Source organism: Dipodomys spectabilis, unplaced genomic scaffold (assembly GCF_019054845.1).
Source record: "Dipodomys spectabilis isolate Male_0828 unplaced genomic scaffold, ASM1905484v1 ptg000108l, whole genome shotgun sequence".
NCBI lineage: Eukaryota > Metazoa > Chordata > Mammalia > Rodentia > Heteromyidae > Dipodomys > Dipodomys spectabilis.
The window spans coordinates 6214237-6235031 of record NW_024870785.1 but is presented as its reverse complement, the minus strand read 5'-3'; the positions used below and the strand labels follow the sequence as shown (position 1 = coordinate 6235031).

General features: G+C 45.9%; 2 protein-coding genes and 1 long non-coding RNA gene across 5 annotated transcripts in view; 2 read left to right on the top strand and 1 right to left on the bottom strand.

Annotated features, from left to right (window-relative positions):
• Window positions 1-564: 564 nt before the first annotated feature.
• Window positions 565-4258, top strand: LOC122114325. The gene is made up of 3 exons (XR_006148565.1): window positions 565-660; window positions 3820-3926; window positions 4032-4258. It is a non-coding gene; the product is annotated as an uncharacterized LOC122114325 (long non-coding RNA).
• Window positions 4259-5191: 933 nt separating this feature from the next.
• Ell3 (elongation factor for RNA polymerase II 3) overlaps window positions 5192-20795 on the top strand; it is an 18888-nt gene continuing 3284 nt past the window's right edge. The window contains exons 1-11 of one of the 3 annotated variants that reach the window (XM_042687419.1): window positions 5192-5419; window positions 5676-5711; window positions 6086-6198; window positions 6316-6520; window positions 6611-6690; window positions 6800-6872; window positions 8659-8830; window positions 8910-8952; window positions 9486-9657; window positions 9831-9900; window positions 13719-13730. In XM_042687419.1, coding sequence (XP_042543353.1) covers window positions 5288-5419; window positions 5676-5711; window positions 6086-6198; window positions 6316-6520; window positions 6611-6690; window positions 6800-6872; window positions 8659-8830; window positions 8910-8952; window positions 9486-9657; window positions 9831-9899 — 1095 coding nt within the window. In that variant the 5' untranslated portion in view covers window positions 5192-5287 and the 3' untranslated portion in view covers window position 9900; window positions 13719-13730. Of the gene's footprint in view, window positions 5420-5675; window positions 5712-6085; window positions 6199-6315; window positions 6521-6610; window positions 6691-6799; window positions 6873-8658; window positions 8831-8909; window positions 8953-9485; window positions 9658-9830; window positions 9906-10166; window positions 10739-13718; window positions 13731-20795 lie in introns of those variants that run through there. The other 2 variants (XM_042687418.1, XM_042687420.1) reach the window with 2 other exon arrangements.
• The window catches only part of Pdia3 (protein disulfide isomerase family A member 3), a 24400-nt gene continuing 16106 nt past the window's right edge, over window positions 12502-20795 (bottom strand). Inside the window, exons 5-13 of the mRNA XM_042687417.1 lie at window positions 20474-20603; window positions 18896-19012; window positions 18354-18479; window positions 17518-17700; window positions 16314-16422; window positions 15482-15610; window positions 14081-14160; window positions 13152-13209; window positions 12502-12936 (exon numbers count right to left, since the gene is read on the bottom strand). Of these exons, the coding sequence (XP_042543351.1) occupies window positions 12823-12936; window positions 13152-13209; window positions 14081-14160; window positions 15482-15610; window positions 16314-16422; window positions 17518-17700; window positions 18354-18479; window positions 18896-19012; window positions 20474-20603 (1046 nt within the window). The 3' untranslated portion in view covers window positions 12502-12822. The remainder of the gene's footprint in view (window positions 12937-13151; window positions 13210-14080; window positions 14161-15481; window positions 15611-16313; window positions 16423-17517; window positions 17701-18353; window positions 18480-18895; window positions 19013-20473; window positions 20604-20795) is intronic.

The following is a 20795-nucleotide window of genomic DNA, read 5'->3' as shown; positions in this document are numbered from 1 at the left end:
AGAATTTTGGAGGCAGGTGTCAGTGGCTCACGCCTGTAATCCTGGCTACTTAGGAGCCTGAGATCTGAGGATGTGGTTCGAAGCCAGCTCAGGCAGGAAAGTCCATGAGATTTTCTTTTTATCTCCTATAAACTACTCAGGAAAAGCCAGAACTGGTGCCATGGCTCAACTGGTAGAGCGCTACCCTTGAACAGAAAAAAAAAAAAAAAAAAGCTCAAGGACAGAGATCAGTCCCAGAGTTCCAAGACCTAGGACTAGCCAAAGGAAAAAACAAAAAACAAAACCCCAAAACCAAACAATTTGTGCTGTCTGGCTTCCTAACCCATATGTTCCCATGCATGGAGTGGCATGTGTACCCTTGCATGTAGCGAGACCATAGAACCAGCCCCCTGGCGGAAGTGAGCCAGACAGAGAGATGAGTAAAATAGTGTTAGGAGAGGAAACAAGTTCACGGCCCCCGGCACCTCACCACCTTCAGCAGTTTCGGTACATGAAAGAACCCTGTAAGCAGTCTCTTCTTTTTTACACTCCCCACCAGACCCATTGTGCCCAAGGTATTTTCATTCCTGTCAGGACCCAACCTGAGAGCCTCACCTCCAGTCTAATTTTTCCAGGAGACACTGTTGGGGATTCATTCTGCAAATTTTCATTGCGCACTAGGTATGTACCAACTATCATATTAGGGATTAGGCAGACAATGATAAAACATACAGCCCTGCTCATTTCCTTGCAATATAGAAAAGAGAAGCTTGGGCTGGGAAGGTGGCTCAGTGATAGAGTACTTGCCTTGTATGCACGAGGCCTTGGGATCGATTCCTCAGCACCATATAAGCAGAAAAACCCAGAAGTGGCACTGTGGATCAAGTGGTAGAGCGCTAGCCTTGAGCTGAAGAGCTGAGGGACAGCACCCAGGCCCAGAGTTCAGGCCCCATGACCGACAAAAAATAAACAAGCTAAGAAAAGCTCTCTTCCATACTTTCATTCCTCCCCTTCCCCTTCTACCTCTTCTGTTCTTTCCATGTCACTGTTTAATATACATACATGTAGCATATCTGTATGTATATATACAATTATACAGACATATGTATGAATATCTGTATAATTGTAAATATGTATGTGTATATATATATATATATATATGCACAAATTGTGATTATTACTTCAGGGACAAAAACAGATTCTATGCCAGGGTGATATTCAAAATATTTCACAGGGTGCAAAGCATAAGCACTGATCCATCAAAACACATGTCAGTATAATTTGAATGAAGATTGGACGATCTTACTTGTGCTTTGAAGTAAATTTCTGTTCTGTGAAGATAATATATCTTTTCATGTAAAAAAAAAATATATATATATACATTGTTGTTGTTGTTAGTCATGGGGCTTGAATTCTGGGACTGGGTGCTGCCCCTCAGCTCTTCAGCTCAAGTCGAGCATTCAACCACTTGAGCCACAGCACCATTTCCAGTTTTCTATTGGTTTATTGGAGCTAAGAGTCTCACAGATTTTCCTGCCCAGGCTGGCTTTTTTTTTTTGGTCGGTCTTGGGGCTTGAACTCTGGGTCTAAGTGCTGTCCCTCAGTTCTTCAGCTCAAGGGGAATACTCCACCGCTTGAGCCACAGTGCCACATAAGAGTCTCCTGGACTTTCCTGCCAGGACTGGCTTTGAACTGCAATCCTCAGATCTCAGCCTCCTGAGTAGCTAGTATTACAGGTGTGAGCCACTGGCACCTGGCCCGTATATATATATATATATATTTTTTTTTTTTTTGGTCGGTCGTGGGACTTGAACTCTGGGCCTGGGCGCTGTCCCTCAGCTCTTCAGCTCAAGGCATGCGCTCTACCACTTGAGCTACAGCGCCACTTCCGGTTTTCTGGTGGTTTATTGGAGATAGGAGTCTCAAGGTCTCTCCTGCCCGGGCTGGCTTTGAACCGCGATCCTCAGATCTCAGCCTCCTGAGTAGCTAGGATTACAGGCATGAGCCACCGGCGCCCAGCGCATATATATATATATATTTTTTTTTAATTCTTTTTTAAAGACAGCCCCTAGCTTTGCAACACAAAACTTACTATGTAGCCCAAAATGTCTTCAACCTTGCAATCTTCCTGTCTCAACCTCCCAAGTTTGGGGATTAAAGATGAGCACCACCAAACCAGGCCCAAATGGGTATTGGCTTTGCATTTGCCAGGCAGGTGCTCTAATACTTAAGCTCGCTCACACAATTACTTTTTTTTTCCATTCTAGGACTTGAACTCAGGGCCTGGGCATTGTCCCTGAGCTTCTTTTTGCTCAAGGCTAGCACTCTACCATGTCTGGCTTTTCTGTTTATGTGGTACTGAGGAATTGAACCCAGGGCTTCATGCATGCTAGGCAAGCACTCTACCACTGAGCCACATTCCCAGCCTCCCTCCTTCCCCACAGTTACCTTTTGAAGTATCAAAAATAATTTTTCCAAGAAAAAAAACACTACAAAGGGACAGGCCTGGGAGTGTAATCCATCCTTACATCAGCAGGATATAAATTGACAAAAATCACTCTGGAAGGAACAGAATGGATTACAGCAGGGCACTGGATGGTTCCCTCCTGTAATCCTAGCTACTCAGGAGACTGTAATCTGAGGATCTTGGTTCAAAGCCAGCCAGATCAGGGAAGTCTCAGAGACTCTTATCTCTAATTAACCACCTGAAAAGCCCTATGGCTCAAAGTGATAGAGTGCTAGCCTTAAGCTCTTCTGAGCTCAGGGACAATGCTCAGGCCCTGAGTTCAAGACCCACCACTGGAAAAAAGTAAATGGATTACAACAAAACAGATGGATGAGGGAGATCAGCAGACAAGTGAGATGCTTGGATGTTTCAGGTAACTGAAACATCCCGTTTAGACCCATTTGAATAAACAGGAATTTGTTGGCTTACTAATTAATATAACTAAACTAGTGAATAGGCTAGGCTGTGGCTGAATATCAGAAACAGAAACCAGTGACCCCAGCAATACCTCCTTGTCTCTTTGCTTCATTGGCTTACACTCACATTCCTTGACATAGTAAGAGATGGCCACTACCTGCTCTTACATCTCACAGCTTGTCCAACAGAGAGGGTCTGTGTCTTTCTCCTTAGGCCCATGATTAATATCTCAGAGCAACGCTCTGATGGATCTGGTGGTTATCCTTGTGGTGAGGAGGTAGATATGAGGTAGAACAATGAGAATAGTTTTGGGACAGGAACATGCTGATCAAAGAGTGGGAGTTCATGCCCTTCTCCCCTCCCCTACTTCCCCAGACATTTTCACCATTCTAGTCTGTCCTTTTGAGTGTCAAGGTAATTATTTTATTTTTATTGTCAGTCTTGGGGCTTCAACTCTGGGCCTAGGTGCTGTCCCTCAGCTCTTCAGCTTAAGGATAGCACTCTACCCCTTGAACCACAGTGCCATTTCTGGTTTTTCTTGTGGTTTATTGGAGGTAAGAGTCTCACGGATGGGCTGGGAAGGTGGCTCAGTAGTAGAGCGCTTGCCTTGCATGCATGAAGCCCTGGGTTCGATTCTTCAGCACCACATAAGCAAAAAAGAAAAAAGCCAGAAGTGGTGCTGTGGCTCAAGTGGTAGAGCGCTGGCCGTGTGAGCTGAAGAGCTGAGGGACAGCGCCCAGGCCCAGAGTTCAGGCCCCATGACTGGACCCCCCCCCCCAAAAAAAAAACAGTCTCACAGACTTTCCTGCCTAAGTTGCTTTGAACCTCTGATCTTCAGATCTCAGCCTCCTGAGTAGCTAGGATTACAGGCATGAGCAGAACAATCTTTTTTTTTTTTTTTTTTTTTTTTGGAAAAGGCCACAGCTGTCATTTGAGAAGAAAAGGAAGTCTGGGAGACCAGCTTCACTCATGACCATGTTTAGCAAATTTGTCCCCCAGAGAAACAGAGGAAACTGATGGACAGGTAAATGTTTTTGTGGTGCTTGGTAGTTTATTGCAATGACCTGAGAACTCATTTACTGTGGCATGCTATACATAAAGTACACAGTTTTGTTGTTATTGTTTTAAGATAAGATCTCACCAGGCTGGACTGAAAATGGAAATAATTGTTATCGGCCTTCCAAGCGCTGGGATTAAAGATGTACACCACCATGCCTGGCTACAGTACACATTTTGCGTGTAGTGGATGAGTTTTGACAACTGTATATGGGTAATCTGACTTGAGGCAGAGCGTTAAGTTCTCTTGAGAGATCATCATGCAGGTCTGGGGGTTTAACAGCGAAGTCTTGGTTCGGATTTCAGGAAACAACAATATAGGGACACACACAAATAAAAATTAAAAATAGGGAGACCCCACGGGCTGGCCTGGGACTAACCCCGGAGTCTCGCTGCTCCAGGCACCTGTGCTTTCGGGATGTCTGGGCACCTTCACGGCATGCGCTGGGTGAGCCAGCTGCTTTTCTGGCCATGTTCAATCTGTTTGTGCCCGGAGGTAACACCTGGGGCTGAGGTGCGAGGCTCTCGGGGGCCCAGCAACTCTCTGGCTGCCACTCACACCCTAGACCCCCCCACACCCGTCGATAGGGGTCGCTCTCCCTCCCCCACCCCCCCAGATCTCCCCGCCGGGCGGGACACAGCCTGTCCAGAAACCAGGTTCGGGTCTGCGGCAGCACCGCGGGTGGCAGAAGCAAAGGCGCCGCGTGGCCGGGTTGCCCCCCGCGTCTGGTCGGTGTGGGGGGAGGGGCGGGGAGGGGAGGGGGGAAGGAGGAGGGGAGGGGAAGGAGGGGGCTCACGGTCTCAGAGGCGCACAGGACCCAGCCCGCCGACCCACCCGGGCCGCTCTCCCTGCTCAGCCTCCCAGGCTGAGTCCCTCTGGAGGGTGGCAGGCTCAAGCTTCGCACTTAACCGACGGCAATTCTCGAGTTCAGGAGGACTGCGGAAACGGAGGCGGGGCTGAGAGCGCTGGGTGAAGAAGTCACCCCGGCCGTTCAGGGTGGGGGTGTGAGCGGCGGTGTCCCGGCGTACCCCCCCAAGGGCGGGAGGAGTGGGGCTCCGCCCACCTGGCTGGGAACGCACCTGGCAGCCTGGCCGGGGGGGCGGAGCCTACTGAGGCGGACCCGGAGGGGTCTCGGCAGGGGGCGGGGCCTGGAGGAAGGGGCGGAGTCCTGGCTGGGGGCGTGCCCTGGGCGTGGTCCGGGCGGAGGGCGGGGCCGACCTGGGCTACCGGGCGTGCCGCCGGAGTCCGGGCACAGACTGCAAAGGTGGCGGCCGAGTCCCCTCGCCTGTAGCCCACCTCGCTCGGCTTCTGCGCTCGACCCGGCCGCCATGGAGGGACCCCAAGAACCTCTAAGTGGGAAACTCCGGCTCTGCTTCACCCCTGCGGCACGGACCAGCCTCTTACTGCTCCGGCTCAACGACGCGGCGCTGCGGGCGCTGCAAGACTGTCTGCGGCAACAGGTGCGTCCCGCAGCCCCCTCACCCCCAGCCCCGACCCTTCTTCTCCTCCGTCCCCGACTGCCGTCGGAACCTGGGGAAGAACAGCGGCTCCCGCAGACTCCGGACCACCCGTTCCTTGCCAGGGAAGCCCACGAAGCAGGTGTTTTCCCCCCACACCCCACACCCCGCACCCAGCTCGGCACCCCTACTTTCCCCTCCCCCTCCCCCCCTAGACAGCCGAGCTGGGGGACACCGCTCAGCCTGGCTCTCCCCGCAGGTCCGGCCGGTGATCGCTTTCCAAGGCCCCCGAGGGGTAAGTGCGGGGAGGAGAGCCGCACAAGCCCGGGCTCCCGGAAGGTGAACGCGGTCCGAGCCTGAGATGGCGAGTGGGGGGGGGGGGGTCACGGTCTGAGGAAGTTCCGAGAACTGAGCCCCCCAGCGGGATGTGTGGGGGCTGCTGGGGTTGTAATCCCAGGAGGCTGCGGTGGAGGGGACCGTGCCCTCTCAGCCTCTTGGGGGAACTGAGGCCCCACTGCACCTGATGCGCTAACGAGCCCCATGGGATCCTGGCTTGCACCTCTCTCTCTCTCCCTCTCTCTCTCTCCCTCTGTCCCCCCACCCCCCAGTGGCATGGGCAGGAGGGGGAGGGGTGGGCTTCATGAAGTTTACTCGCTGCTTCCACCCCAGTATCTGAGGATCCCAGGTCCTGGCTGGTCCTGCCTCTTCTCCTTCACAGTGTCCCAGTGTGGCCAGGAGGGCACTGGAGGTGGCTTGGACCTGGTGTGCCAACGCCTAGGCAGGTAAGAGGGAGCACATTGCAGGAGGAGAGGGTTGGGGAGAGGGGAATGTGAAGAGGGGCTCATAAAAGCTCTCCTCCGCCCTTGTGTGTGTGTCTGTGTGTCTGTGACTCTTTCCAGATCTGGGCCTAACCGCCTCCACTGCCTGGGCACACTCAGGGAACGTCTCACCATTTGGGCAGCCATGGACTCTATACCAGGCCCATTGTCCATTCACAGACATCTGACTGAAGTTGTGAGGGATCCTGGGAGTTGGCAGAACCGGGCCGACTATTCTGAAGGTGACGGGGATGCCAGGGCACAGCCAGAGGTGGCTGTCCAACAGGTGAGGCTAGAAACTGCGGGGAGTTTGTGCGAAGGTAAGGCAAAGCCTGAAGTTTGAGGGGCCACGTGTTCCCTCCACTTTCCCTGACAGGTGTCAGACGCATTGACAAGCAATGCCCAACAGCCACTCCCAGGATCCTCTAGTGAACACATGACACCGTGGGAAGTGAGGTACTTGGAGAGGGTGGGACTAGGGGAAGGACTGGTCGCATCTCCACCCTTCAATGCCATAACACGTCTGGGCTCATGTCCTACCCTGGTCCTTCTTTAAATATCCTAGGAACCAGACCCACCCTCCAAACAGAGAACTTGATCAGGCACAGCCTTCCGCCAGCCAGAAACGTCTAGACAAGGTAAGGTACAATGGCAAGGGCTCTTCAAAGAGCACTTTTTTTTTTTTTGTCGTGGGGCTTGAACTCTGGGCTTGGGCGCTGTCCCTCAGCTCTTCAGCTCAAGGTGAGCGCTCTACCACTTGAGCCACAGCACCACTTGCACTTTTCTTTTTGATGTGTCAGTCATGGGGCTTGAACTCAGGGCCTGAGCACTGTCTTTGAGCTCTTTTGTTCAAGGCAACACTCTACCACTTTAAGTCACAGCTACCCATCTGGTTTTATGGTGGTTCATTGGAGATAAAAGAGTCTCTTGGGGGGCTGGGAAGGTGGCTCAGTGGTAGAGCGCTTGCTTTGCATGCATGAGGCCCTGGGTTCGATTCCTCAGCACCACATAAACACAAAGAAAAAAGCTGGAAGTGGCGCTGTGTCTCAAGTGGTAGAGCGCTAGCCTTGAGCTGAAGAGCTGAGGTACAGTGCCCAGGCCCAGAGTTCAGGCCCCACGACCAGACCCAAAAAAAAAAAAAAGTCTCTTAGACTTTCCTGCCCAGGCCAACTTTGAGCCTTAATCCTCAGATCCCTGCCTCCTGAGTAGCTAAGATTATAAGTGTGAGCCACTGGCTCTGACTTTTTTTTTTTTTTTTTGGTTGATCTCGGGGCTTGAACTCTGGGCCTGGGCACTGCCCTCAGCTCTTCAGCTCAAGGCCAGAGCTCTACCACTTGAGCCACAGAGCCACTTCCAGTTTTCTGGTGGTTAATTGGAGATAGGAGTCTCACAGACTTTCCTGCCTGGGCTGGCTTTGAACTGCGATCCTCAGATCTCAGCCTTCTGAGTAGCTTGGATTACAGGCATGAGCCACTGGCACCCAGCTTGTTTTATTTTTTTTTGGTCGGTTGTGGGGCCTGAACTCTGGGTCTGGGCACCATCCTGAGCTCTTCAGCTCAAGGTTAGCGCTCTACCACTTGAGACACAGCACTACTTCCGGCTTTTTCTGCTTATGTGGTGCTGAGGAATCGAACCCAGGGCCTCAGGCATGCAAGGCAAGCATTCTTACCACTGAGCCACCTTCCCAGCCCCCCAGCTTGTTTTTTAAACTAGGGTTTGAAACTCAAGGCCTCCACGTGCCAGAAAGGCACTTTTTTTTTCTCTGTCCTGAGGCTTGAACACTGTCCCTGAACTTTAATGCTCAAGGCTAGTGCTCTACCACTTGTGCTCAAGGCTAGCACTTGACTCCTGTCACACCTCCATTTCTGGGTTTTTGATTGATAGATAATTGGAGATGAAAGTCTCATAGATTTTCCCACCTGAAATGACTTTGAACCATGATCCTCAGATCTCAGCCTCCTGAGTAACTAGGATTACAGGCATGAGTCCATGGCACCCAGCTTTCTTGTCTTTAAGTGGTTGTACAAAGAAGTTGTCATTCAGGGCTGGGAAGGTGGCTCAGTGGTAGAGCGCTTGCCTTGCATGCCTGAGGCCCTGGGTTCGATTCCTCAGCACCACATAAGCAAAAAGAAAAAAGCCGGAAGTGGTGCTGTGGCTCAAGTGGTAGAGTGCTGGCCTTGAGCTGAAGAGCTGAGGGACAGCGCCCAGGCCGAGTTCAGGTCCCACGACCGGACCAAAAAAAAAGAAGTTGTCATTCGATAGTTTATGAATGCATTGAGTCTTGATCCAACACCTCATTTAAGCTAAAATTTAAAAATCATAAGCTGATTATATATGGCAAGTTTTTTATTGGGGGAGGATAAAAGGCAAAACAGGAAGTACTTCTGGCTTGCTGTTTATGCTACAGTTGTTTTTCCTCAACAGAAACGCCCAGCATCTGAAGCCACCGAAGAAATAGAAGAGAAGAGGCTCAGAGCTCTGCCTCTATCTCCAGGTCTCCTACAAGGGGATTTAGAAGAGGGAGGAGATTGGGAGGAAGAAGATAAAGATGAAGACATGGATCCTAGGCTGCAACACAGTCCCTCAGGTGGAGCAGGTGAGTTAATGAGGAGGGTAAAATTACCACAGTGGAAAGGAGACCTATAATCACCTGTGTTTTCTCCTTTCTTTTCTAGACTCTGAATCCCCAAGCCCTGAAGAAGCACCAGATTACCTTCTGTGAGTTCTTCCATTTCTACTTTTTATTTTTGTCCGTTGTGGGGCTTGAACTCTGGGCCTGGGCACTGTCCCTCAGCTCTTCAGCTCCACGCAAGTGCTGTACCACTTGAGCCACAGAGCCACTTCCAGTTTTCTGGTGGTTTATTGGAGTCTCATGGACTTTCCTACCTAAGCTGACTTTGAACCACTATCCTCAGCTCTCAGCCTTCTGAGTAGGATTACAGGTGTGAGCCACTGGCACTGGCTGCATTTCTAATGTTAACAAGCTTTATACATGTAAGTTCCCTGGAGGTCTAGGAAGGTGACTTAGTGATAGAGAGCTTGCCTAGCATACATGAAGCCCTGGGCTCAATTCCTCAGTACCACATACACAGAAAAAGCCAGATCCAGGCACAACTGACACACACACAACAGACAGACAGAGATAGACAGACAGACAGAGACAGACAGACAGACAGACACACACACACACGTTCCCTGGAAGCAGAGGGCTATGGGGGCAATGAGGTTGAAGGTGACAATTCCCCTGGCAGGCAATACAGGGCCATTAACAGTGCGGAGCAGCAACAGGCCTATGAGCAGGATTTTGAGACAGATTATGCTGAATATCGAATCCTCCATTCCCGTGTTGGCGCTGCAAGCCAAAGGTTCATAGAGCTGGGAGCAGAGATCAAAAGAGTTCAGCGAGGAACTCCAGAACACAAGGTAAGGACTGGACCCCCTCCTTCTTAACTACCTAAAAGCCTGTGTTTGTCCAATGACTAAGCAAAGTGACAAGCAAACCTGTTTTGGCAGAAAAATTAGTATCATTTGGGAGACTGAGAACTAAAGTTAATCTCCCTCATTTCTCGATGTTAAACTACAGTTTTCTGTTTCAGGAGCTGGAAGATAAGATAGTCCAGGAATATAAAAAGTTCAAAAAGGTTAGTTCTGATAATGGAATGTAGAATTTTTAAATTTTGAATGGCGGTGGTAGTGGCACTGGGATTTGAACTGTCTTGTGATTGCTAGGCAGTTGCTCTGCCACTTGAGCTATGACTACAGCTCTGCTCTTCTACTAGCTATTAACATAAGAGAAGATGCTTGAATTTTTCTGCCTGAATTGGTCTTGAACTGGGTCTCAGCCTTCCCAGTAGCTAGGATTGTTAAGTGTGAGCCACTCACTGGTGCCTGGTTAGTTTACTTTTTGACATGAATGGTCTTTGTGTCTACAGCGGTACCCAGGTTACAGGGAAGAGAAGCGTCGCTGTGAGTACCTGCATCAGAAATTGTCCCACATTAAAAGTCTCATCCTGGAGTTTGAAGAAAAGAAAAGGGGCAGCTGAAACTATCCAAAGGATTAGGCAAAGACCCTTTGCCCAAGAATGTGGACAAAACAGCTTTCTTATGCTAAACCCTTGAGTCCACTGGGGACAAGTAGAGAGCTGCAGTAGGTCCTTGAAGCTGGATTTTTCAAGCGTCACTGTTTTTAGTTTTTAGGGTGTGGGCACAATTCTGTGCCCTGGAGACTAGGGAAAGTAGCAGACCCTGTTAGTTCAGCCAGGGCATTTCTAAATCCTGAAAAATGACACCATTTCCGTGCAAGGTATGTTTGAGGAAACAAAGCAAACTAAGTAAATTTAGCATCAAGCAGCTTTTCAACATAATGGTAACTTTTGGTAACAGAGCTAAAGTAACTTGTAACCCAGAGTAGATATAAAGGGAAACAGCTTGGGTTGACCTATGAACTGAAAGTGTATTCTTTTACAAACATGGCTACTAAATTAAAAGTGTTTTATGTCTTTGATACAAACTTGTTTTTCTTTTTCTTTGTCTTGGGGCTTGAACTCTTGACCTGTGCACTGTCCCTTAGCTCTTCAGCTCAAGGCTAGCACTCTACACTTGAGCCATAGCACCAGTTCCCGTTTTCTGAGTGGTTTATTGGAGATGAGTCTCAGACTTCCTGCCTGGACTGGCTTTGAACAATGATCCTCAGATCTCAGCCTCCTGAGCAGCTAGGATTACAGGTGTGAGCCACTGGTGCTTGGCTCAAAACTTGTTTTTCATAAGTTGTACAGGCAATGGTTCTTAACCCTGGGAGTGCTTAAAAGTTAGATCCTCCTGTCTCATGCCAGATTGTCTTGAATTAAAATCTCCAAGATTATGATTTAGATACTTTTACTTTTGTTTTCTGGTGCTAGATATTAAACCCATGGTTTCACACATGCTAGGCAAGGACTTTATCATTGAACTATACTACCAGCCCCAGCAATTTTACCTTTTTAAAACACTATGCACCATCTGAAGGATTACTTTGCGAAAAGGCTCTATACTAAATCCATTTTATAAATGATAATTGGGTGATTATGGTAGGAAATGCTTTACTCTTCCTGTGTGTATGCTGGTACTGGGTTTGGAGCTTAGGGCCTATGTGCTCTTCCTTAGCTTTTTTACTCAAGGCTAACACTCTACCACTTGAGTCACATTCTGGCTTTTTATTTTTTATTTTTTTGGGGGGGGGGGGGGGGGATCCGGTTGTAGGGCCTGAACTCTGGGCCTGGGCGCTGTCCCTCAGCTCTTCAGCTCAAGGCTAGCGCTCTACCACTTGAGTCACAGCGCCACTTCTGGCTTTTTTCTTTTTGCTTATGTGGTGCTGAGGAATCGAACCCAGGGCCTCAGGCATGCAAGGCAAGCGCTCTACCACTGAGCCACCTTCCCAGCCCCTTTGGTAGTTATCTGGAAATTAGTCTCTTGGATCTTTCTGCCCAGGCTCATTTCAAACCATGATCCTCAAATCTCAGGCTCCTGAATAGCTAGGATTATAGAGGTGTGAGCCACTCACACCTGGCTTAATTTGCTAAATCTACAAGTTAATAGGATCATCTAAAATTAGGGTTTTATCTGGAATTATCCATGGGCTGAAACTCTAGATGCTATTTATATTTAGCTACATACAAGGATTACTCTGGCTATACTTCTATCCTTATTGGTGAACAAAACAGATCCTTCACTCAACTATGGCTAATACTGCCTTTCCCGTTCCACAGGAGAGGCAAATGAGTGGGACACACCCTTGGCTTTGGGGGAGAGAGAGCTGCACCCAGCAGTGTCAGCAATTCCTTGAAACCCCAACCCAACACCACACCCACTCAAGGGCATTTCTGGGCATAGAACAATCCTTGCAAAGTATGAACATGCAGAAGGCTAAGCTGTATGGCAGGGATAAGCAGTATGCCATCATCAGGACACACGCTGGGCCAGGAAAAGGCCAACAGGAAAGGCCTGCCACCTGCCTTAACCACTAATCTAGAAAACTGGGAAATAAGTATGTAAACACAAAGAAATGAGAAATTTAAGGATTTTGAGGCAATAACTGTGGGCCTGGTCAATGTGATCCTATGTGGCTTCTGAGATCTGAAAATTAACGGTAGCTCCCAGCCACATTTCAGAAGCTCCACTCTTCATGTACTGGACAATGCAGATTATGGAACACTTTCATCATTGCAGAAAGCTCTACTGGACAGAAGTCTAGAGAACCTCTGATTTTCCCATTCCATGGGGGACAAAAGACACTTTAAAGGGGGCTTATTTATTGTCACTGCTCCAAATGTACAAAAAAAATTAGAAAATAACCCCCCAACTCACCCCCCCAACATTCTCCCCAACACAAATAATTTTCCCCAAACCACAAACATAAACTGGTCCTGGTATTTCCATAAACAGTGCAGCTAGGAAACAGCTTAGAGAAAATTTAACAGGATTCAGATTACATCCACTGTGTCCCCTCAGCAGTGAGAGGCAATAATCCCCTATGGTTCCCAGTCCTCCCCAATGGTTTTCCCGTCTCTGGTACAAGAGTCCTTTTACAAAGTGGTAATGTTTGGCTGCTCTTTAGAGATCCTCTTGTGCCTTCTTCTTCTTCTTGGGTTTTTCTTCTTGAATTATAGGGGGGTTTGTAGCTTCTCGCTGTAGATAGCTAATAAAATCACTTAATTCACGGCCACCCTAAAAGCAGAAAGATTACTCTGAAATTTTAACTTTTCAAAAAAAAACTTTACATTTTTTCCCCCCAACCAGTAAAAGCACATTTAACAACCACATATACCCCAAAAGTTGAAACAAATTTCCAGTTAAACAGATGAATTGAAGAACAGGGCATGTATATATGTCTGTTGGCTTATCTGTGTGTTTACTTTGGGGAAATGGGACAATGTACTTACTTCATATTTCTTTGGACTTAGCTTCTTGTTGGCTGGAGAGAAGTAGATGGTAGGAAAACTGGGGAGAGAAAAATTGTTTACTAAGTACTGATTCCAGAAGTTAATTCTCAGATATATTTTCCCAGTAACTTTTTAGGAATTCTCTTTATGGTTTCCAATCTGACCAGATACAGTATACTGAGTAAAAAAAAAAATGGCTTCTTGGGCTGGGAAGGTGGCTCAGTGGTAGAGAACTTGCCTTGCATGCATATTGAGGCCCTGCGTTGGATTCCTCAGCACCACATAAGCAAAAAGAAAAAAGTCTGAAGTGGCGCTGTGGCTCAAGTGGTAGAGTGCTAGCCTTGAGCTGAAGAGCTGAGGGATAGCGCCCAGGCCCAGAGTTCAGGCCCACGACCGGACCCCCCCCCCCTCAAAAAAAAAAGGCTTCTTGGTGGCTTATTATAAACTCATTTTTATGCCTCCAAACCCCATATTGGGGCTTAAGCTCAGGACTTAGGGGTTATCTCTGAGCTCTTTTGCTCAAGGCTAGTAGTGTTCTACCACTTGAGCCATATCTCCACTTCTGACTTTTTTTGTGTGGTTAATTTGAAACAACAGTCTCTTGGACTTTTTCTGCCCAAGTTGGCTTTGAACCTCAATCCTCAGATCTCAGCCTTCTGAGTAGTAGGATTACAGGCTTGAGCTACTGGTGCCTGGCTAATTTCAATCTTTGTTTACAAGCATTATGTCATGCAGTTGTAGTCCCAGATACTTGGAGGCTAAGGCCAAGAAGTTAATTTCACTAGTTTGAGAATAGCCAGGCCAAATAGTGAACGTCCATCTTTCTCAGCCTCCTGAGTAGCTAAGGATTACAGGCGGGAGCCACCCGCACCCAGCTATGAACCTCTATTTTAAAATAAAACAAACAAATGCTTCTTAATTTTACTTACCCTCTGACTTCATATGGAGAAGGCACATCATTGGCTGTAGCATCCATCTTGGCTATAACAATATTTGGGTCTTTGCTGAGCTGTTAATAAAAATATAAGACCTTTTAAAATTTTGAAAAACTTTCAGTGACGTAGGTATTTAGTGAACTCAGTAGTTAAAATATATTTAAATCTTCTCCTAAGTTGATGCCTATATAAGAAAAGTGGAAAAGTGAGTGTTTATACATCAGGAATACATAGTCACCTTCAAATTTGTTTGTTGTGGTAAGATATTACAAGAAATTAATTACAAAGACTAACACATGGGTCCATATAAAGCCACAACCCAAATTCAGAAGCTTATATATGATCAAGTATTCAAATGCTACACAAACACACACACACTGCTTGACCTCAACCTTTTAATCAGCTGTTTTTTTTTACCAGTCCTGGGGGGCTTGAACTCTGGGCCTGGGTTCTGTGCCTAAGCTTCTTTTGCTCAAAACTAGCACTCAACACTTGAGCCACAGCACCACTTCTGGCTTTTTCCTGCCCAGGGTTGCCTTCAAACCATGATGCTCAGATCTCAGCCTCCTGAGTAGCTAGGATTATAGGCCTGAGCAACCAGCACTAGCTAATCAACTTCCATTGCTCATGGCTGGTGTTCTATCACTTTAAACACACCTCTACTTCCAGCTTTTTGCTTGCTAATTGGAGATAAGAGCCTGTTGGATTCATCTGCTCAGGCTGGTTTTGAACCTCAACAATCACATCTCAGCTTTCTTTTTTGTTGGTCGTGGGGCCTGAACTCGGCCTGGGCATTGTCCCTCAGCTATTTAGCTCAAGGCTAGCGCTCTACCACTTGAGCCATAGCACCACTTCTGGCCTTTTCTGCTTATGTGGTGCTGAGGAATTGAACCAGGGCTTCATGCATGCAAGGAAAGCACCCTACCACTGAGCCACCTTCCCAGCGCCCCCACCCTGCCCGTCTTTTTTGTTGTTGGTGGTGGTGGTTGTGGAGCTTGAACTCTGGGCCTGGCGCTGTCTCTCCAGCTCAGGGGGAGTGCTCTACTACTATGAGGCACAGCGCCACTTTTGGTTTTCTGGTGGTTAATTGGAGATAAGACTTTCCTGCCCACAATCCTCAGATCTCAGCCTCCTGAGTAGCTAGGATTATAGGTCTCAGTTACCATTGTCCAGCTGCTCCTAGACATTTTTAATCATAATCTAAATTTAGTCTGAGGAGTGGAAAATTGGGTATTTGAAGCACTGCATAGGCTTTAGACACTAGGGGGCAGTCAAGAGAAAGTGAAGGGGAAAAAATGTAGTCCTTAGAAACTAGGACAACAAATTAGCCAAATGCTAAACAATTATATTAAATTCCAGCTCAAGTTTTAAGTTTAAAATAGAGTTCCGATTTACCTTCTCTCCCAGTTCTTTATATTTGGGCTCCAGATTCTTACAGTGACCACACCAAGGGGCATAAAATTCAATCAGCACATCTTTATCGTCATTATTTACTATTTCATCAAAATTCTCTGCTACCACTACCTGGAAAACAGAAGATCTTCTCATTATAAGGCAAGATAAAGATAAATATTATCATGGAAACCCAAATCTCACAGACTATTAAAGATGTTGCCATTCCCCACTAAGTGACTCATGTTTATTAACACATGTCAGTCAAATCATGTCCAGGAAGCCATAAAAAATAAAAGTGCTACCTAATTGTTCCTTAAATTTTCAAAACAATATTACCTTTATTTATTTATTTTTGGTTTGCTTTAGGTTTGAGCGCAGGGCTTGGTAGCTGTCCCTGAGCTTTTTTCACTCAAGGCTAGCCCTCTACCACTTAAGCCACAGCCCCACTTCCAGTTTTCTGGTGGTTAACTGGAGATAGATAAGAGTCACACAGACTTTTCTGTTTGGACAGGCACTGAATCCCAATCCTTAGATTTGGGCCTCCTGAGTAAGCTAGGACTACAGGCACCCAGTTGACAATATTAATGATTAGCTTTATCCCCAAAGAGTAATCTAGCCCAGATATAAGTCTCATTAGGAAATCCTATCAGGGTTTTAATATTTGTGCCTCTACTAAACATTTATAAAAGCTGACAATATTTATTTATAAGCCAGGGAGGTGAGGGTTAAAAAGAAAAAGATGGCCAACAAGGTCTTTGCTAGAGCAAGCATCTTTGGAATAAAAGAAACAAGAACAATGCTGAAAGGCTTGGAGAAGATGTGAGCTGCGCACCTTCACAGGACCATCATTGCTTTCTGGGATAGGCTCAGACTTGAGGTATCTTTTCAGACTGCCATCGAAGTAATCCTGCAGGAATCTCTCAAGAGCCTTGCCATCGCGCCTGCAATTGGTAAGACATAATCAAGTTTGTGAATGTCCACCACCGAGGATTAGCTGCTACATTCCTTCTTGCATTGGCTTTAAACCATGACCCCACAAAGTCTCAGACTCCTGAGTAAGATTACAGGATTAAGCCATTAGCACTCAGTCAAACAAAAGGGCTCATAGCTGGGTACCCGTAATCCTAGTTTAAGTTTGAGGATCCAAGTTTGAAGCCATTCCTGACAGGAAAGCTCTGTGAGACTCATCTCCAATTAGCCACCAAAAGCTGGAAGTGGAGCTACGGCTCACGTGGTGAAATGCTAGCACTGAACAACAAAACTAAGGAATAGTGCCCAGGCCCTGAGTTCAAACCCTAAGAATAGCTTAAAAAAAAAAAGGGGGGGGGAGGGAGGGGATGGAGGGGAGGGGACTCATATGGGCCAGATGGTCCCCACTACTCCTGTTTTAGAGATTGTTTCCCCAATTCCCAGGCAGTTTTCCCAATTCCTGGGTGGTTTTCCAAGAAGAAAAGACATTTGGCAGAGAAGGGAAGGGGTTGGTTTGAAATAATACCAATCTCAAAAGAGGCCATCCATAGTCAGGTGCTGGTGCCCATAATCTTGTAATCCTAGATACTCAGGAGCCTGAGCTTTTAGGATTGTGGTTCGAAGCCAGCCAGAGCAGGAAAGTCTGTGAAACTCTCATCTCTAATAAACTACCAGAAAAGTCAAAAGCAGAGCACTGGCTCAAGTGGTAGTGAGGTAGCTCAGGGACAGTGCCCAGGCCTTGTGTGCAAGCTGCAGTACTAGCAAAAAGAAAAGAAAAAAAGAAAACAAGAAGCCATCCAATCTTCTCTACTTTTTCTGATAAAGCAGAATCATGTAAAAATTGCAAGCTGCTATCCTTTTGTTAGTTTGCAGAAATCACGGGCCATGATCACTTCAAAGTACTTTATAACCAAACTAAGGAAAAAAAAAAAAAGATAACCAGGCACCAGGCACTGACTAGATCTACCTTTTAGTTCCAATGTTCTTTACAAATTCTCACTAGTGTAAAAGATCTTAAATAATTTCCACAGAGCGAACACCTAAACCCATGTTAAATAGTAACTCACGAGAATTCCTCCTGCATGACAAACTTCTCTCCTTTAGCAGTTCTGATGGCAACAACAGGAATCTCTCCAGTAGTGCTTTCCAAGCCAAAATCAGACAGTTCATGGCTGAAGGCTTTACGGCTGGCTACAGCAAAGTTGAGCTTGTGGCCGGCATCCAGGAATTTCTTTGCCACCATCATCACTCTGTGAGCAACAAGAGATAGAATGAATGAAGCCCTGGGTTCCATTCCTCAGTACCACAAAAACAGAAAAAGCCAGAAGTGGCGCTGTGGCTCAAGTGCTAACCTTGAGCAAAAGCAGCTCAGGGACAGTGCCCAGGCTAGAACACCAAAATTATGTCTATAGTCCTCTCAACTAGGTCCTACATCTTGCTACCCTCTTCGTTTGAGCTCATGTTCCTTGGTACAGACATGGGATCATGGTATACACAAGCTTACTCAAATTCATTGCCACATTGTTGGTACCTAATGAAATGGTTCATTCCCACCTAATCTTACCATATTATATAACTGTAAAGTCTACTGCTGGTAGAACAACTGGACTGGAAAAAGAATTTATAAGGGTAAAATGCACTGGAATCTCAATGTTCAAGGGACATGATGTTTTAACTGAATTTCACATCTGCTTCTTTTAGTTGGAGCCACTGTGTCACAAAGGAACTCTTACGGAAAATATGCCCAACTAGAAATTTCTAATTCCAGAAATGGTGTACTTGGCCTCACAGTTTCACCAATTTTTGGAGTGGTATTCCCCATTCTTATCACTTTTACATTACACATGGCAGAAACAAGGTAAGGAGAAGGAACTGTTTCTGGGTAAATTTGTTAAAAAATTACCTGTTTCTCCAGTAGTTAGAACCTTTGGCATTCTTTTCATAGTCTACATCATAGTAAGCCATTAGTAAGTCCTTGCCTTGTATCAAATCTTTATTATCTTCTGTCATGTGAGGGCAGATACCAAAACTGAAATGAAATAATCCGTTATTAACTTTGGCAATTTACAGCTAAATAATGCAATGATCAAAAGGTAACACAGCACTTACAGAGGAAAGAAGTTTTCAATATCCTATTAATCAAGACGCATTCTACCCACAAATTGATAGGAAGTACAGTAATTCCTTTGTATAACTACTTAAAAGATAATGAAAATATAATTTTAAAAAAGAAGCAGGCTTTCAACATTTAGGTCTCATAGAGTACTATATCTTACAGGACTATGGAAGAGTTCTAGGACCCACCAATTATTGGTTTAATGTATATTAAAAATTGCTATTTTTAATTCTTTCAATAGGCTTTAAGCCAAATCATGGCTCAGCTTAATAGCTGAGCTAAATAATATAAAACAAAAAACTCTCAGACAAAATATAAAGAATACTCACATGTTTTCCTGGATAAACTTTTTAATCTTTCCACTAGTCATTTTCTGTTCGGTATATGCCACAGTTTTATCTTCAAACTTGTTAGTAAGATGTGAAGGACGAAATAAGGTGATACCCCTTAAAAAGAAAAACAGTCTCACTAGACAGATAACAAAGAAATTAATTGTCTACTATCTCTCATTTAGAACAGTGATGGTTGGGCATGTGGCTTGGTGGTAGAGAACTTGACTAGCATGCATGAAACCCTGGGTTCAAGTCCTCAGTACCAAATAAACAGAAAAAGTCTTAAGAGGCACTGTGGCTCAAGTGGTAAGAGTGCTAGCCTTGAGCAAAAAGCTCAGGAACAGAGCCAAGGCCCTGAGTTCAAGCCTCTGGACTTGGAAAAACAAACAAACAAACAAAAACCCCAAAACAAAAAACAAAAACAGGGACATGAGCCAGGTGCTAGGTGCTAGATGCTGGTGGCTCATGCATATAATCCTAGTTATGTAGAAGCTGAGATCTGAGGATCCATGATCAAAGCCAGCCAAACAGATAACTCCATGGAATTTTTATTTCCAATTAATCACCAAAAAGCCAGAAGTGGAGCGGTGGCTAAAGTTTTAAGGTGTCAGCCTTCAGTATAAAAAGCTCAGAGAAGCCGGCACCAGTGGCTCATGCCTATAATCCTAGCAACTCAGGAGGCTGAGATCTGAGGATCGAGATTCAAAGCCAGCCCAGGCAGAAAAGTCTGTGGGTCTCTTATCTCCAATAAACCACCAGAAAACCAGAAGTGGCACAGTGACTCAAGTGGTAGAGAGCTTGCTTTGAGCTGAAGGACAGTGCCCAGGCCCAGAGTTCAAGCCCCACAACTGACCCCTCCCCCCCCCCCCCCCAAAAAAAAGGCTCAGAGACGAGTGCAGGCCCTGAATTCAAGCCGTAGGTCTGGGCAGACATGCACACACAGTTAAGAGCAAATAACTTGTTTTCCAAATCTTGAAAAACAGTAACAGAAAGCTTATTACACTAAAGCCCATATGTATGATAATATAAAGCAAAACTGGCTCATACTGGAGGATCTTGTGCCCTTGAAAATCTTATACAAAGGTGAAAAGTCTGAATTTTACTGCAAACACAATAGGGAACTATTCACTGGACAGACTTACTGGTGAAAAAACAGTGATTTACATTTCTTGAGATAGTGTTCTATAAAAACTTATCCACCCCCCCCCCAAAAAAATAGTGTCTCACTAGGCTAGGCTTAACTTGTAATCTTCCTGTTTTAGCCTCTGAGTGCTGGAATTATAGGCATGCATTATCATTACAAGGCTCACTTGTAAGTCTCTTTCCCCTATGCAACTTCCTTTGAATAGTATGTTTTTCTTTTACATTAAAATTTAGTTTTTATCTTTAATACACCTACATTTACATTTTGGCATGGATTTGATTAGACACGGTCTCTCCACTTGATACCTTCACAGGCAACAATACTTTCTAGCACTCAGTTTAAGGCTTAGCCAGAAGTCAGTATGTTTAAGGCATAAAAGCCAGTTCACACAGCAGCAGATCTTTACACGGGCATTCCACTGAGGCACTTACTCTCCATTATCATCATACTGCTTCACCAGAGATTCAATATTGGTGTGTGCAAACCGGAAGTTATCTCTCAAATTGCTGGCTGTTTTTAAGAATTCAGAGTGTGCTTCACTGAATAAATCACTGAAAAAACCTATATAGAAAAACGACAAAGAATAAGCAGTATGATCTGAGATTTTCTTTCATTTTTCAAAGCTTTCATTATATTATGGGTAAGCAGTGATAGATACCAAAACTGGGATTTCCTTTTCTACAACTTCTTTGGAAATTTATAATACTTGTAATACCTTTTTCCACAGTCTAAAGAAACATTTTGCCGGGTGCT